This window comes from Sarcophilus harrisii, chromosome 2, assembly GCF_902635505.1.
Source record: "Sarcophilus harrisii chromosome 2, mSarHar1.11, whole genome shotgun sequence".
In the NCBI taxonomy this organism is placed as follows: domain Eukaryota; kingdom Metazoa; phylum Chordata; class Mammalia; order Dasyuromorphia; family Dasyuridae; genus Sarcophilus; species Sarcophilus harrisii.
Window position 1 is genome coordinate 571,012,126 of NC_045427.1, and position 19,117 is coordinate 571,031,242.

At 36.7% G+C, this 19,117-nt stretch overlaps 1 protein-coding gene across 28 annotated transcripts in view; it reads right to left on the reverse strand.

Annotated features, from left to right (window-relative positions):
- The window catches only part of ABLIM1 (actin binding LIM protein 1), a 396,709-nt gene that overhangs the window by 213,814 nt on the left and 163,778 nt on the right, over positions 1-19,117 (reverse strand). The window contains exon 1 of one of the 28 annotated variants that reach the window (XM_031955902.1): positions 18,687-18,908. The exons of 26 other annotated variants lie outside the window; for them this stretch is intronic. Coding sequence is in view for 1 of the 2 variants with exons in the window: in XM_031955890.1 (XP_031811750.1) it covers positions 15,093-15,108 (16 nt within the window). In the remaining variant the exon portion in view is untranslated. Of the gene's footprint in view, positions 1-15,092; positions 15,693-18,686; positions 18,909-19,117 lie in introns of those variants that run through there. One more of the 28 variants, XM_031955890.1, reaches the window with a different exon arrangement.

Below are 19,117 nucleotides of genomic sequence, written 5' to 3' on the forward strand. Positions count from 1 at the left end.
AATTCTTCTAGCTTAGAACAATATCATGGTAAAAACACCCTTCGGAGACCTAGTCCAGGGAGATGGTTTATCACAATTTCACAAAAACAACAATTGAATCAGGAGACACAAAAGAATAATTTGCTTAAAAATGAACTGGATATTTTTTTCTCACAGTAATAAAAAATCACAAATGCGCAATGCTTTGCAGTTGGCCAATTACTTTTTTCCCAACTGGTTAGAGTAATACAGTAGGAAGATTGCTAGTTTTGAAGTCAGAAAAATTGGGTTCATGTTCTTGCCTTAACACTCATAGACTGAATAACTTCTCAGGCAAGTAACTTCTCTCACCTCTCTAAGCCTCAGTTTTCTCATGTAGCCCTACTCCTTAAACTGTGGTTCCCTACCCTATATGGCATTTTATAACTGAATATGGGGATGGTGAAATTATGATTTATTATCAGTAAATATTTAAATTGTCTACCTATTTTATATACCTATATACCTGGGATCACATAAAAATTTCTTGAATGGAAAGGGGTTGAGAGTGGAAAAAGTTTAAAAAGAAATTAGAGGACTCAGCTAGAGGACTTCCTAGAGTTCTAATCCAGTGATGAACTCCCTGAGAGCTGATAGGCAGGTATTATTACCCCTATCTTTATAGGTATATGAAGGTTGAGAGGCTAAATGACTGAGCTAGTAAGCAAAGGATTTCTGGGGCTTCAATCTGCCTACTCTTTCTACAAGTATTCAGAAAAGGACAGAATTTCTCCCCCCCCCCCCCTCTTCTCCTTCTTCTTCTTCTTCTTTTTTGATCTAAAGTTTCTACAAAGAAATTCGTGATCCCATATTCTTTCACCTGACTGGGACACTCAGATCAGTTCCGGAGACAGTCAGGATCAAATAAAGCTTTGAGACAGATAACACTTGCCTTCATTTTTTCTTTATCATCCTCAATTCTAACCTCTTGTGCTCCAGTCTTTGGGGAAGAAATAAGATTTGTCTTTGTCAAATTCAATCACCCCTTCCCCAAAATGTGCTTTTGATCCCTCCCTTCTTATTGTCTCTAACAGTACTCTTGAATCATTCCCTTTCTTTATCCAGTCTTTATTCTCCATTTATACCCTAGTATGCCACAAATATGCCCAAGTCTGTCCAATCCTTAAAAAAAAAACAAACAAAAAAAACCCTTCACATGACTCTGTCATGTCAGTCAACTATGTCCTCTCTTAACTTAAATTAACACTTAAATTCCTACATAAGGAAGTCTATAGTCATTGTTTCCTCATTTTCCATTCACTTCTTACTTCCTAGTGTTCTGGTTTTTAATTGAATCATTCAAAGGACAGGGTTCTCTCCAAAATATTCTTCAATTTTTTTTTTAAATCTACTACCCCTTTCTCAGGTCTTTTTTTTTATCAAAACTTTCTCCAATTTCTGACACTGTGAACACAGCCTTTCCTTCTGGACATTATCTTTTCAAACCTGGATTTTTATGGCACAGTTCCATTTTAGTTTACCACTTATTCTAATTGTTCCTTGTCAATTCCTTTGTGAGAGCATCCTCTTTCTCCCTCTCTAAGTGTGAGCTTCTATCAAAATTTTGCTTAAGGCCTTTTTCTGTCTTTTTACTCTATTCTTTGGTGATTTCATCAGCTCCCATACCTTTAAGGATAATTTCCATAAGGATGACTTTCAAATCATTTATCATTTCTAATCTCTCCTAATCAGTCCTATATTTCATCCCCACCTCTATTGTGGGGTAGGCACTTACCCCTTGTTCAAATTACTTTTATTATTTTGGACAAACTTTGTACTTATTGATTTATATGTACATAACATCTTTCTGTCTCCATATTAGCCCCTCCCCCAGTAGAAGGAAAGCTTTGAGATCAAAAAGTATTTCATTTTTGTCTTTCTATTTCTAGTGGTGAACACAGTGCCTTGAATCATAGTAGATACCTAATATAGGATTACTGAACTGAATTCAATGTTCTGGTGTTAGTCATCTAAAACAATATGAATTTAAAGCATTGTGACCCTTCCTGGGTATTTGTTTTAAGCAAGAAATCTCAGTATACATGAAAAGGCTCATAGATCTTATAGCTAGAAGGAATTTTCACCTTCTTTCATCATCTTATTCAAACATATTGTTTTAAAAATAAGGAAAGATTAAAAATGAGGGAGATTCAGAGGGTAAACTAACTTTCCCAAGGTCAGAGAATTTTGACTTCAATGAAGGTTTTTAGGTATAAATGGAGAGAGCTGGTAAGATGTTAAAGATCTGTCTTTAAATAAAAAGGTATTCTCAACTTGTGAAATCATGCCCTATTGGCAGATCCTTTTCTGGCTACCAAAAGATTTGGATCCATACTTTGGGATTCAGATATAAAATACATTTTATGTAAGAAAGTAACAATAATTTTAAAAATTTGGATTTTTTTTCCTTCAGGTATCAATCAGTGATAGGATCCAGAGGTCCCACAGCCAAGACACAAAGTCCACATCAATGAATAGCAGATATGATAAGGCAAGATTGTTTATATGTTAGTGCCAAATTTTCTAGTCCATAATGGAATTAAAACCTTTTTTTGGAATTTCAAAAATAGGAGTTTAACTAAACCCCCTTTTATAAGGAAAAAAACAAAAGTGTTAAAACAAATTTACAGGTCCTAAATTTAAAGAGAGGTGGATCAGAAGGAAAAACTGGCACAATCTTTTGCCTTTCTTTGTATCCCTAATGCTTAGTACAGTGCCCAGTATATAAAAGTTTAAACAAAGCTAATCCACAGAAATGAACTCTGTGACCGTAAAAGATTTTAGAATAAAATAACAAAGGTTACCTAGGAAAGGATGTTTTAAACTTGTAATTATAAAGGTCTGAAAGGTGATTTAATATCTTCAAATATATAAAGGATTATTATCCAAAACTTCGGGACCTGATGTTTTTCCAATACATGGACAAAGAGAAAATCTTGTTAGATAGAGATAGTAATGAACTTTGTTTACAGGAAGCAGAACTAGGAACTTCAAAAATAACTTTTTCCCCCTAATTTATTTTTCATTACAATAATAACTAGCCCCTATATGAGATTTTAAGGATTGCAAAGCAAAATGCCATCTCATTTGATCCTCACATACAATCCTATAAGGCGGGTACTATGATTATTGCCCATTTTGCAGATGTTGAAACTGAGCCAAATGATTTACCCAGAATCACAACAAATAAGTGCCTGAGACAGGGTCAAATTCAAGACTCCAGGTCCAATTCCAACCACCTGTTTGCCTTGTAAACAATTTTATAATCTTATAACTTATACATGAGCATTTACCAAAAACTACCACCTGAAGTCTGAATGTAGATCAAATCATATTTTTTTTTCTAATTTATCATTTTTGGTCTGTGTTTTCTTTCACAACAAGACTAATGTGCAAATATTTTGTATGACTGCACATATATAACCTATATCAAAATGCTTGCCTTTCTAATGAGGTGGAGATAAAGCAAAAGGGAAAAAAGAGAATTTGGAATTCAAAATTTAAAAAAAAATGTTTAAAATTTTTACAGATAATTTTTGGAAAAAATATTTAAAAAAAGAAAAGTGGGAGAACTACTTATGTTTCCTATTTCAGCAAGCATTTCTGAGTACCTATTTTGTGCAAAGCACTACATTATGAAGTGCTGATGCAAAGATAGAGTATAATAACTGTGCCTTATGAAGCTGATGAGAGGGTAATGGGTAAATCTTATGAACAAATAGGTATGATAAAATGCAGAATATACTGTGTGACCCTGTACAAGTCACTTACCCCTGATTGCTTCAACAACAAAAAAAGCAGAATATGGTTAAGTAAAAAGGAGATGTAGGGATTCTTCACTAAACTGAGGGCAAGAAGAATATTAGGACCCTTTGCATAGAAAAGAAAATGATGACAAATGACAAAAAGTAAACAATGCTACTTACATCCCATCTTGTTTCTATATTCTCTATCAAGAGGGACATTCTCAAGATTGAATGAAGAAAAATAATAAATAGGGAGTTGAAAGAAATAAAATAAAAGGTAAGAGAAGAGCATTTAACTGGCTTCAATGAGTTCGAGTCTTATAAATTATACCCTCAGATAATCGGCAATCTTTGCAGATATTTGAAGAAGAAAGGCAATACCAATGGACTAAAGATAGGAAAATATTGTACTGATTTTCAATAAGAGAATTTTCCAAAACACTGCATCTAGAATTTGAAGATAGGGGTTCAAATTTTCAAACTCCCTAGACCTAAGTTTCTTTATATATATAATTTAAAAAAAAAAAAAAAAAAAAAGGAAGTTGGATTAGATGATCTCTCAAATCTCTTCTAACTCTGAATCTTAAAAGCCTAGTACTCAAACTTAAGTGAATCTGACATTGATTCCTAGTGAGATTCCAGATAGACTGTTAAAGGGATGTTTGATAGTTAAATGGATGTTTCTCAAGCACTTGTATTAATGAGCATTTATGTAGCACTTTAAACAAAGTGCTTTACAAAAATTATCTTATTTGAGCCTTACAACTCTAAGAAGTGAATGCTATTATAATCCTTATTTTACAGATGAAGAAGCTAAGGAAAGAAGTTAAGTAATTTTAAAAGGGCAGTAATGAGTACAAGTCTTTAATGCATCTGTAAGGATGAGCAGGCTGATTTCAAATAAATTTGGAAAGACTTACATGAACTGATGCTGAGTGAAGTGAGCAAAATCAAGAGAAATGTACACACTAACAACAAGATTATGTGATGATCAACTGTGATAGACTTGGCTCTTTTCAACTATGTAGTAATTCAAGGCAATTCCAATAGATTTAGGATAGAAAATATCATCTGTTATCCAGAGAAAGAATTATGGAGAGTAAATGTGGAGAGAAGCATAGTATTTTCACCTTTTCTTGTTGATGTTTGTTTGCTTGTTTGTTTTTTCCTTTCTTGTGGTTTTTTACCCTTTTGATCTGATTTTCCTTGCACAACCTAATAAATATGGAAATAAGTTTAAAAGAATTGTACATATTTAACCTGTATCACATAGCTTGCTCTCTTGGGGAAGGAAAAGTTAAGGAAAATAGGGAGAAAAATTTGGAACACAAAGTTTTACAAAAATGGATGTTGAAAACTATCTAAATATGTATTTGAAAAAATAAAATTCTATCCAAGGGGGGAAACGAGTGAATTATGACAAGCTTGCCTATTTTATTTTATTTTCTCTCTCTTTCTTCTACTTTTTTTTTTTTGATAGGATTAGCAAAATGGTGGATGGAAGTGCAGTAGGTTTAACATATCTGGATTTTAGCAAGACATTTGATAATTTCTTGTGGATATGAAGAAATGTGGACCTGTATAGTTAAGGAAGTTTGGAACCCACAGATTTACTAATCAGATCAAAAATAAACAAACAATTCCACCCTAGAAAAAAGTCTATAGTAAAATGCCACAGAGCTCTTTTTTTGATTGGTTAATTTCAGCATTTTAAAAAATCATTGTTGGAATAAATTCAGAAATGTCATATTAACAAATCTATGCATAATTCAAAACTGAAAAGGATGGTTAAAACACTATGGCACTAAAAAAAAAAATGAAATCCCAAAATATCTTGACAGACTGAAATGAAGGGCTGAAACTAATAAGATGGAATTAAGTAATTACAAAATTAAACAGTATCTTGATTTAAAAATCAAATGTACAAATGCAGAATGCAAGGAATTTGTCTAGAAAGCAATTTGCATGAAAATGAGCAGGATTTTTAATTGAGCTTCACACTTAGCAGTGGTCAGCAATGTGACCTCAAATATAATCATAGAAAGCATTAATAGAGTTACAATATCAAATATATCATAGTCAGTTAAGGCATGCTATGCTTTGCCGTATTCAGGCCACATCCAAAATATAGGCATATCCTGCCTGATGCTGTTAATTAGTTCTATAAAAAAAGATTTAGAGGAAATAGTATATCAGAGTAACGTTAGGTCTATAGCTACAATGTTATCATTGAAAGATATACTCCTGGACAAATGTAATTCAACTATTAAGGCTTTTAAAAATCCATCTTTATTTAGATCTCTAAGTATAAGTGAGCTACAGAGGCAACAGTATGGATAGTCAGGATTGCTTGTTGCTAAAAGACTAAGTCATCAAAGGGACCCGTGAGTTTTTTAATGCAGAACTGAAAAGTGTGTGTGTGTGCATGTATTCATGTATGTATGTATCTATGTATATATGCTGGGAGAAGAAAGGAAGAAAGAGTATTCAGTTAACCATAGAACCAGAAATGAAGTCTTGAAATCACCTGGAAACCTGAGCTCCTTAGCCTAAGGTCTGTAAACAAGTTCACAACATAATTGGTTTCCTTTGGAATCTGATTTGATTTGAATCATTTAAAAACATTATTTAACAACTTTTATTTTATACATTTAAAAACATTATTCTGAGGAATCCATAGAGTTTAACAAATTTTCAAAGGTGTCCATGGCCCAAAAGATCAAAATCTTCCACTTTAAAGGGATTTTTGCGAAGTTTTTCCACCTTAAAAATCATCTAAACTCTAGGTCAACATATAGCTAAAGATGAAAATTCTGGGGGGAATTTTGTTTTGTTATTTTTCAAACAGCAATAGAAAAGTAGAGAAACTACAGGGGGAAAATCTATTTTCAACATGTGGAAAAGGTACAATTCATCTCCACAGAAGAATAGAACAATGGAAATTGTATTGAGCCTAAGTAATCATATGAAAAATGATTGATTGGAGCTAGAGTCTGGGGCATCAGAAGACAAATCCCTTTAGCTCTTTTCCCCAAGGGACTAGAAAAGGGAAGGAGGGGAAGAATAAGGGTAAGGAAATAAGCATTTTTAAGTACTCATTTTGTGCTAAGACCTCTACAAATATTTAATTTGATCTTCACCACAATCTTGGGAGGTAGATGCTATTACTATCCCCTTTTACAATGGAGGAATTAAAGGTTAATTGATTGCTTTAGCATCCCAGAGTTAATGTCTGAATCAGAATCTGGACTCAGGTTTTCCTGTTCCTAGACCCAGAGCTCTACCAACTATACAACTAGCTGCCCCTAAGGAGGGCAATGACTAGAAAATTAAAATTCTCTTCCTCTTCTTTTTTCTTTTGTATTCCAAAAATTATGTGGATAAAAGAACTTATAGTAACTCTTGGGTATGGGAGTTATCAATAAATTATTTGTGCAGACTGTTTGAAAGAGATTTTAAGTGATATTAAACAACACCAGAACAAAATCCAACTAGAGGCTAAGGCTGGCTGGGCTGAGGTCTGGGAATTAGCTGGAGGACATGATAGTGTTCCGCCTGATTTCAGACCAGAGCTTTGTTAGAATGTACTCATAATGCTTTTGGCTGAGTTAGGGGGAAGGGATAACAGTACTATGTTAAGTCCTGGAGGAGGGCATGTGTGTGTGTGTAGTGTGTGTGTGTGTATGTCATATTTTAGCAAAGGCCAGAGTGTGTCTAGAGGCAGGCAACAGTATCCAAGAGCTTTGTAAAAGAACTCTAACCTATGTCACATGAGAATTTGCTGAAGAAACAAACTGAACACATTTTGCCTGAAGAAGGGAAGATAGGAAAGGAGTGATAGATAGCACACTGTAAAAATGTGAAGGGTGGTCATGTGGAAGAAGGATCATATTTGTTCTGCTTGACCCTGGAGGGCATGATTAGTACCAAGGGGTGGAAGTTACAGGGAAGCTTGAGTTTGATTTGACTTGACTTAAAGTAAAACTTAATGATTTGCTCTGTCTCCAGATAAACTAGGTTTTCTTGAAAGGTGGTGAGTTTCCAGTTCCCATAGATTAGATGATTTCTTGCTGAAGGGTGATTTAAAATGTCCTTTTTGTGACTAGTAAAAACTGTTTTACATGATTGCATATGTATAACCTATATTGGACAGCTTACCATCACTGGAAAGGACTGGGGAAGAAGGGAAGAAAGGATAGAATTTGGAACTCAAACTTTTTTAAATGTTAAAAATTGTTTTAATGGGTAATTGGGGAAAAATAAAACATAAAAAAAGTTCTTTTTTTCTATATCATCAGCACATAGTAGAGTGGCTGGTAGAGAGTAAATAGTTAATAAATGTAAGTGAATTGAAATTTTTGTTTATGCTGGTATTCATGCACTCTTCCCTTATTATCAATGAGAATAGAAAAGAAATGGGTTTTTATTATAACATTTAAGCATGCAGATACAACAACAACTACTACTTACCTCTACTAATTTTAACTAATTAATGATGCATTAGAATTTTAAAAGTTTCTTTGAAATCACCTTGGGAATATGGAGTACAGAAAAGGATTCTGGGAAGATGGCAGAATAGGTTGGCAAATTTCAAATTCTCCAGATTTCCCCCACATATAGGACAAATTTGCACTTTAGGATGAACACAGACTGGTGAAAAATCAGTAAGACTTGGGGGAGAACAATGGTCCTTCCTATACAACCCAAGAAGATCATAAGAAAGAACTGTAGGGATTAACCCTTGTGAAGTGCAAATACCTTCATCCTATCTCCATAGAAACACCAAATGGGGACCCCTTAAGCTAGTTGGGTATGGCTGGAGCCTCTGTAGGAACCACAGAAACTTTCACTTCCCAGACAGTTTGCTGCTGGCTGAGTCCCAGAAGACTGAGGGAACCTCGGTTGATTAGCAATGCAGGGCCCACCGTGCTACTGAAACTCGGCCCTAAGTGAGAAGGAACTAGCACTCATGGGAGCAGAGGAGGAGGGCAGGGAGGCTGCTGGCTGTGGGCATTTGATGGAGGGAGGAGCTCTTGATTTGGGATTCCTGATCATTGGGGAGAGCTGACATAAAGCGAGAGGCACCATCCTTCCCATTCCAGGATTAGAGATGCTTACACTAATACCTCTTATTTAAAAAAAAAAATAAAATTAACTTGCAAAGAAGAACCCCACCATAGAAAAATACTATGGGCACAGGAAAGACTGAGGTTCATCTTCAGAAGAAGACAATGAAAAAAAAAAAAAAGCTTCTACCACAAAGAGTAATGTGAAATGGCTGCCTGCTAAGAAAGAATTTATAGAATTCAAAAAAGAATTTAAAAATCACATGAGAGACATTGAGGAAAAACTAAATAATAATAATAATAACAATAACTACCCAAGAAAAACAAGATCATGAAAAAAAAGTTAACCTACTAGAAAAGAAGATACAGTTTCAAAGATGAAAATGACTTTGAAAATTAGAATTGGACAAGGGGAAGTCCATGAAGCTATGAGAGACCAAGAAATAACAAAAGAGATAATAAAGAATGAAAAAATAATATAGAATGTGAGACATCTTATAAGAAAAAATGACAAATGCAGATCAAGAAGAGACAATATAAATTATTGCCTGAAAGTTATAACCAAAACAAGGAACTTGACACAATAATAGTAAAAACAATTCAAGAAAATTGTTCTGGAGTGATAAAACATAAGGAGAAAGTAGAAATAGAAAAAATTCAGTGATTTTATCCTTTGTAGAATAATATCCTTTGTAGAAAACACATGGAAACATTATTATCAAATTTTGAAACCTCCAGATCAAAAGAGAAAATTTTGCAAGGAATAAGAAAAAACAATTCAAATACACTGGTGCACAATTAGAGTTGTACAAGACTTATTAGCAGCCACAATAAAAGACTACAGGTCCTGGAATTATATCTACCGACAATTTAAACTAGGCCTATGGCCCAAAATACCATATCCAGAAAAATTACCTATAATATTGAATGAGAAAAAAATGGACATTCAACAAACTTTCAGATTTTCAGGACTTTCTATCAATCAAACCTGAATGTAATAGAAAATTTACCATATCAGAGTTATTAAAGATCTATTTCAAGGAACTCAACATGGACAAATTGTTTATGTTTTTCCTCCCCATTGGAAATGAATACCATGTGTTTTAAGATTGACATAAACAAGAGAGCAGCTCAAAGGAAAGACTGAAGCAGAGTTAAGGTAAAAATAATAATTATGTTATACAAATGAGGTGCAGAGGAAGAATAGACAGAGGCATTAGAGGGGAGAGGAGGGCTTGTAATTCTGAAAATCTACTCACATCAGGAATGGGTTAAATAGACAACACTACATATATACTATAAAGGGTATTATAGCGCCTTCCAAAATCTATAAAGAAACTGGGGGGAGGGAGGGGAAGACAGGGAAACAAAAAGTGAGGGAAGAAGACAAGAGAGAGAGATCTATGGGTGGGGGGAGATTAAGTAATAGCATACTATGTCAATCTCCTCAAATCTCAAGGCATGCTTCTGATATCCATTTTCCTTATTCATTTCTTTAAGACAGAATAATCACAGTAAATATATATAAGCTATTAAGGCCAAGGTTAAGCTCCAAAATTCCAAGAGTCTCTGAGAAACCAAGGAATCCCACCATGAAAGGATAATCAGGACTGTCTAAATCCAATTATTTCTGTTTCTGAAAGTATTTATATGAGGTTGTGAAAATCACAGAGAAAATTAATGGCGATAATGTCCTATTTCATTGCTCAGTGGAATCCCTTTAATTCTGTAATTCGGTAGTAGAATTCAAGAACTTCAAATAAATAGATCTTCTGAGATGAAGAGAAAAACTTCATGAAAGCAGAGTTTAACCTGTTTTGTTTCATAGGTCTCTTTTGGCAGTCTGGTAAAGTCTATGTATCCCTTCTTAGGATAATATTTTAAAATGTATGCAATAGAATACATGCGATTACAGAAGAAAATCATGACATTAAAATAAAATCAAGTTCACAGACCCCAGGTTAAGAACTCCTTTGGGATTTTATATCCTTATTTTAAGGCATTGATTTCTATTAAAATCTTGAGAGTTTCAAGAAGAAATAGGTAAATGCTTATTATTTAGACAATCTACTTTGAGGATTCTTCATATTAAATAGGCCCTCACCTTTAGCAAGGGAAATCCATTAAATCTGATAAATCTGTCAACCAAGAAACTCCAAAGAGAAGTCATCCCAAAATTAACCATCCAAGTTGACTCAGAGATTACGGTCTTTAGAGAAAATCATGAGTTGCAATATGTCTTCCCGTGAGACTGAAATGTGTTGACTGGACAAAACTTTAAGGATCCTCTTTATCACTGAAAGATGATTGGCCCATCCCTCTCAGGAATTTTTTAAAGCAAACATCTCAAAATATTTTTGCCTAATTAACAGATTTCATTCTATACTAAATAGTCTCTCACTACAGCGTTCTATACTCTCTAGATCCCAAACATCTGTGTGACATATTCCTTCCCCCAATTCCACTGAAGGCTTAATAAGCCTTGATTTTCTCTAGAAAATATCAAAAGTGGTACAGACTTAAAAATTCAAGCTGTAAACAAAGCAGTCTGACAGTTACAGATCTCCAGACTTTTTACTATTTATATTAAACAGTGAGATATCTCTAAAGAACTCACATCATGCTTCGCACATAGTAGGCACTTAATGAAGGAATACTTGGATTAGATTGAAGATGAGAGCCAGAAACCTAGCAAAAGAAATAATGATTCAGGAGCACATAAGTCTTTTGTGCTCCTTGGTTACAGGATATTACAAGGGCAAGGTATCCTTGAAGGCATCAGAATAATAACCATGCCATCAAATCAACTAGATCAATAACTGTCTGAGATCAGAACTAAATAGGCGCCTGCTCAAGACAACAAAACGTAATGTCAGTCAAACTATGTGAGCAAGCATCCTATGAGGAGAGCTGCAGTCTAGAAGCATGGTTTATTTCCAGCACCTACTGACATCAACCAGACACTTGGAGACTTCCAGTAGGGAAATAATGAGGCAGATAAATTTTCAGAAAACCATTACTAACTGGTTAGCACGACAAATATGGAGCACCAGTCTTCTGTTTCCTCTTTAAAAGGGTCTCTGTTTGGGTCAGCGCATACATATTGTCTCCCTGGGTATTAGACTGGCACAATTGAAGCCTGTCAAAGAGGTGATTCATATAGTCCCCAGGTGGGAGGGGACTGAGCTGGACTACTTCTATAAACTGTCTCACCAGTGGCAGAATGCCTTTCTTTTCATAGTATGGCTCTTGTGTGAGCTTGCAAAGACATCACCTGCCTTTGTTTTCTTCCTTGGTCACAGGAAGTGACCATCAAAAGTACTATGCTCAGGTCTAGTGCCACATTTTAGGAAGGACACCAATGATCTGGAATACATCCAAGAGAGGCTAACCAAGCTGAAGAGGAGATTGGAAACAGTGTCATATGATGATGCATTTAAGGAACAAGGGATGTTTAGTCTGTAAAAAAGATGACTTAGGGAATATACAGTAGATGTCTCCCAGTATTTTAAGAGGCTGTTATATAATAGATTTATTCTGTTTGGCTCTAAACGGCTGGAAAAATGGGTGGGTGTTGTAGAAAGGTAGATGTAAAAAAAATGTTTCCCAACTTTTAACAAACATGTCTTCACCTACACTCCTTTCCCCCAAATCACTTGTTAGGAATGATTTAGAAGTAGCACCACAAAGAAGATACATCAAAGTGCTGGCCTTCAAGTCAGGAAGACATGTTTGTGTACTGTATCTAATGCTTCTTAACTAGGAGATCATAAGCAAGTCATTTAATCTCATTAGGAATGATTTAGAAGTAGCACCACAAAGAAGATACATCAAAGTGCTGGCCTTCAAGTCAGGAAGACATGTTTGTGTACTGTATCTAATACTTCTTAACTAGGAGATCATAAGCAAGTCATTTAATCTTGGATTTCCTTTTTTTGGATTTTTACTTTGGATTTCCTCATCTATAAAAATCAAGGGGTATGTACCTCCAACAATATGTGTGTATGTGAAAAACAAGTATAATTATATAAGCAAAGTACCTAAAGTGCTACAAAAAGTCAGCTGCTTTTACTACAAAAAGAAATGCAACATGACAGAAGAATACTAACTTTGAAGGAAGAAAACCTGGTTCAGATGGCTCCTGACAACTACTGCCTATGGGGAAATTCCTTACTCTCTCTGAGCCTCAGTTTCTTAGCTATAAAATGACACGGTTAAATATGGTCTTTAAGGTAACTTATAGCACTACAATCTATGATTTTGCACTCTTATGACAATTCTGTTAAAATTAAAGTTGCAATAGATGATTTACAAGATCTTTTCCACTTCTGAGATTATCATTAATGATTAAAATAAAAATAATCAGAAAACAAGGAAGCAGCAAAAACAAGACATATTGTTGACATTAACTTCTTAACCTTTCCTTAAAATAATAGAATAAACTGCTAACAATCAAAAAAGATTAAAAAACAACAACAACAACAACAAATGGCTCTCAATCTTTAGCTGAGAATAGAGTAAATTTTGGTGCTTAGCCTTTGGATTTTAGCTCTTTGCTTGGGGGACCAAAATGCTCTAAGTAGAAAGGCAGCTTTTCATATGTATAGTTAGTGTTCAGAGAGGTAAACTGAGATACATGAAGGTTTGAAAATCTGCTGTCTTTAGTAGAATATCAGACTAGTCACATATCGGATCTCTACCATAGGCCCTATTTTAGCAAAACCAGAAATAGATTTGTATCATCCCCTACAGCTACAACCTAACTCAGTCATTTCAAGGAAACAATCACATTAACTACCAACTTATAGAAATAAATGATAGGCTACTGTGGAAGAGCATTTAGCATGAATGCCAAGAGAGGACCTCTGACAAATGCCAATCAAAGCTTGCTTTCCTTCAACTCCTTGGCAGGTCTCTTGGAGACATTTATGAAGAAACCAGTTTTGATTTTATTATAGTCATGAAGCTGACATATTAAACAGAAACTATCCAGTTCATTAAATTCCAAATTTGCATTTGTTTATTGGAAAAAGCTTTCAAGGCAAACCCCACATAGCTAAAAAACCGTGATTAGGAGAACAAATGATATATTGAATCAGATCCTTTCTCCTTTTCCTCCCCCACCGTGACAGTCTTGCCCTTGAATGGCTGTTAGCCTTCATGATCCCATTAGTGAATCCATCTATTAAAATGATAAAATCTGTTTCCAGCAAACAAGGATCAATTCCAGTCCAACATACTCATTTTTCAGTCCCCTGGGGGCTCCAAGTTAAAATGTACCTGTACTTAAATCACAGAAATGATACAAATTGTTGTAGAACCTGCAGGCATCTTCATTTCTGAAGTACAGGGGTAGTCGACCTTAAGACATGAAAAACTGGAGCTAGAAGGAACTTCATCTATCCAGTTCAATACCCTTTTTTAAAACCAAGCAAAAGAGTACTCTAGAGCTGGTAAATGGGAGTTAGAACGTCACAGTTTCTTAAACCTTGCAAATAGTCTTTTCTTAGTCTTAGTCTTTTCTCTACACCATCCTAGCTAAAATAAAATAGAGGGAGAAAAATTGCGCACAAAAGTGAGCCATTTCACTATTTTAAAGTACGTTTGAAAATTTTCCAAATTTGATTTCCACTCAACTTTTCAGGAATATATTCACGGCACAGAGAACGAATGATTGTACCTTTGCTGATCCTTTAACCGCTGGCCCCTTAATTCCTCCTCCCCTTCTCCCACTATTCTCGTGGCATAATTTTATTAGCTTTGAAGTACAAGGTCTCCTTTAAAAAGTGATTTAACAGTCATTAAGAATAATGCCGTAATGGTACTAGACATACCAATAACCTTTAAAATTACTCAGGTTTTCCCCCTGCATGAATGAGACAGGACAAGTGCCATCAAGTCACAAAGCTGTTTGGGAAACTATTACTCTTTCATTTACATTTTTAATTAGATCAGCCTTTGGAGGTAGTGGAGAAACAAGCCACGTATCACCTATAGAAGAGAACATGCAAAGTGTGATAACTGTCAGAGGACACCCACCCCAGCCCTGGGCTGGACTTTATACCGCCCAGCTAAATTAAAGGCACTTAATGAAGCCACCAGTAGTAAATGGGAATCACGACTTCTCAATAGGAAAACTGCTCAGCCTCTCATCAAAAATGTCTGCCCAGAGTCCGATTGATCAGTTCCCATGAGATGGTCTAACCCTGCGGTGTCATTTCAACTTCACCAACCAAGCACATTGATCAATATTTATAATTACCTTTCTCCTTCACCATGGCAACCAAATCCTTTTAAGTGCTGCTGCGCGGAAGGGGAGCAAGAATACACTCACAAAGGTGAACTGCGCGCTGGCAGCCGGGCAGGGCAGGGGAGAGGCTGGATATGCACGAGGTTAGATGGGGAGGAAAACCCTCCCCCCTCCGAGCCCCCAGGGCAATCACGGGCCCAGAGCTGCAGTCCCTCTAGTACCGGGCGGGGTGTGGAGGGAGGGAGGGAGAGAGGGAGAAAGGGGAGGGGAGATGCTCTTCACAGAAGCCTCGCTGCTGCTGCCGGTGGGTGTTTCTGCTTCTGGCTCTGCATTCACCCTCCTACTAAAGGTGGTAGCTCCCGCCCTCTCGCTCCCGCTGGTGGACTCTGCCCCCTGCGCGGTTACACCAGCTACAGCTGCTGCTGCTCCGGGAACAAATGCGAGATTCCACCGTCCCTAATCTCCGGTGGCGGACTCACCACCTTACATTCCTCCTGCGGAGGCAGAGCTTCCCCGCCCGGCTAGCAAGGATGCCTCCTAGTGACGGAGAGATAAATGACTGCCCAGGGAGCTGAGTCCGGGGAACTCCAGGGAAGCCGATCCCGAGAACTCCCAGGGAAGCTGTGCATCCTGGACTGTTTATTTTTAAAGGATCAAGAACTTAGAAACAAACTCGATAGCCTACAATTTAGTCAGCAGCAGCCGAGAAATCTGCTGTTTCAGTTAGTTCTTCAGTATCCGTAGCCCTTGTACTTTGAACTTGGCCTGAGGAAAAAGGACACTGCAAGGGGAAAGGGGCAGGGGTGGTGGTGGTGGTGGTGGTCAGCACCCTCCCCCATCCCTTCTGCTCCATTTTACTTGTATCTGCTGTGCCACAGACCATTCCATCCCTACCCCTAGAAATATTTTTGGCGTGGATGAGATTGGAAAGCCCAGCTAGAAGCCTTCTCTTTGGGGGGCCAAAAAAGAAGTTCAAGGTCAATTTAAGAGTCCAAAAAGGACGCTGAGCGCAGGCAAATTTCTTGATTTTGTTAGGAACCATGCCCGACTGACAAGTATTATACTCACTTTTAAGCTTTCATTTATCAAATCTGGTGTTTCTAGAGAAACTTTTTAATGCTTGGAAAGTATTCATGGAACAATAATAAATAAGCAAGTTACTAGGCAAGGGCAGTGAAGTTTTTAGATTGGACTCATAAAAAGAGAGTCAATTCAAATCCTGTCTTACTGTCATGTGACCTTGGGCAAGTCAAGCCTCAGTTTCCTCATTTGTAAAACAGAAGAATTGGTCCAGTCACTTCTGGTGTAGATTAGAGGTTCTTAACCTGGTCTCACTTAACCTCTCAGTGACCCAGGCAAGTTTCTAAGATCATGAATTATAGAATTGGTGATGACTTGCTTTGATAATAGAGGTTTTTTTAATCAGGAATTCTCTACATACATGAAATCATAGGTTTAGGACTTCCCCCATTTATAGTTGTGTGTATATGTACATATAAATGCACACATATGTATATGTATACATATATATGATATAGTATATATACTAAATGTTTTTCATTTTACAAAATACTTTCACATTCATTGTTATTTAACTTATTCAATCCTTACAACAACCTTGTGAAACAGTAAGAGTATTATTTTTTAAATGCAGAAAATAATATCCAGAGAAGCATCTCAAAGCTAATAAATAGTCAGGGTGGGACTCAAATCCAGGAATTTCTGACTTTAAGTACCAAGCTTTTTGGGGGGGATGGGTGAGGGATTGCCACATTACGCCTGAGGACATTCCATACAGGACATGACCACTAACAGATCAATCAAAAAAGCATTTATTAAACACTTACTAAGTGCCAGGCATGTTAGGATACAAAGAGAAAGGAGATGGACCCTTCTCCCAAGAAACTTACATTCTTTTCATTTTAGAGGCAGGAATCACTCATATTCACAGTGAGCAGAAGATTTAATTTTGAGTTCTAAATCTAATCCTAGTACTCATTTTTCAAATTCACCTGCCTTCCACACTATGTTTCATCTATATCCAACCATATGGGAAGAAGCAATGAGATACAAGTACTGTTCAGAGAAAGAGAATAGCAGATGGTCAATCCATCTTTCAGAACCAGAATGCACAGCCACTATTAGATTTTATTTACTGCAAATATTGTAACGTGTTGGCTCTACGAGAGCCAGGATAGCAGAAAAGAATGAAGTAAATCACCCTTCCTCATCTCTGCCTTAGTGTATATTTGCAGTTCAAATATCCTGCTTTTGATGGGTGAGGAAGACAGGAGAAAAATCTTCCTTATTTTCTCATGGGCCGCTATTGTTGGTTTTCTGAAGCACAACAGTAGCAGAGCGGGAGCAGTTGTGACATTCCTTTATCTATGACTCAGTGTGTTACTATTAATAGCTTTGGTGGCTGAGCCTGTAAGCAAGGACTAACTCCTTCCCCCCAACTCCTGGGTATCTATCACTGTGACATGGCCATCACCCACACTTCGAACAGCCCAGGCTCTGCTAAGATTTCCCTATATATTAAATTAAGAGTCAGCCCCTTGCAGCAAGCGTGGAAAAGCCCTTGAGGGACTCGCTGGGCTTCCATGGCTTCCATTCATAAAAATGAAGCTAGCAGGAACAAACTAGCTCAAAGAGACAACAGACATGTAGCAAACAGCATGGATATTATTTAAAAGCTCTCCTGGGATTAACCCTTTAGACCCCCTCCAAGTTTTACTGGGCAATTATAGGGATTACAAATTGTTTTTCAGCTTCCATCCCCTTTCAGCCACTCCCTTTAGAAGCTGCTGATAAGTAAAACTGATTATAGACATCTGGACTTCTTTTGGTGGCCCGAGTTCACCGAGTACATTCATTTCTTAGTTGTGTAAGAAGATTAGTATCAAACTTAAACACCTCTCTCCAAGGCTTCTTGAAGGCTTTCCCTCACATCACACAGCCCAAAGCAAAGGAACTAATGCTGCTAGCTTTTAACACGCCTAAAATAGATCTAATACAAACATAGGCACCAGAGCATCACTAGAAAGGGTATAGTCCAAACCTAATGTCACACACACACACACACACACACACACACACACACAAGTGGAGCACTCTGAAGATTGTCTTTTCACTATAGGGTTGGAGGTTTTTCATTTCCATTTTTAAGACTATTATCATCAGTGTTCCAACTTGAAATATACTGCTAAGTTTCTGAAGAATATGAAAACCATACTTTTAGGAAGTCTTTTCATGAGTATCTCAGGAAAGTCTACTGATGGAGAAACAGCTGGTGCTTATTCGTTCACAGAGCAGCCCATTCGAGGGGAAAGCTGATGGTTTAAGGACTCTTCTCATCCTCACTCCCACCCTCACCCCCAATGTATTTTCCATGGAAAGAATTTTCCTTTACCACAGTCAAAGTGAATGAGTCACCAAAGTTCAGCCGCTAAATAACAGTCAGATGAAAATAGTACCCCAAACAATCAAATCCAGTTACTCTCAAAAGAAGCTCCCTGCACTTTTACGATAACCTGAGGAATATAATACTAAGCTTATATTTGTACAGTGGAAGAGAATAGCCCGACTGTGTTTACATTTCCTTACCTTAAGGCAGAATCCTGAAAAGCTTTGAGAGCACGAATCAGTGGAATATTTTTTTAGCCTGCAATTCTATGCAGCAAAGGCAAGAGCAAAATAAACCAAGAGAAATAATCTTAAATGGTCTGCAAGAGCTGAAACATTTTCCTCTTATTTCTAGAGGTGGCTTCCAAAGGACTTATCTCATTCAAATTCCACTGGTATGAGATAGTACTTCATAATAAAGACACCAATGCATGATTGTATCCCCCCTACTCCACCCCCTTTCCAGCCCCAAACTGAATCACTACCTCCTTTTTATTCACTCAGAAGATGAAGCAAAGAATTGTCCACATAAGATTGGAAGCTGGGCACCATTTTGTTGGCTCAACAGTTATCCGTGCATGAACAGCCGCTTTTGGCAAAAATTCAAGTGCAGATCATTTCAACAAGGCTCA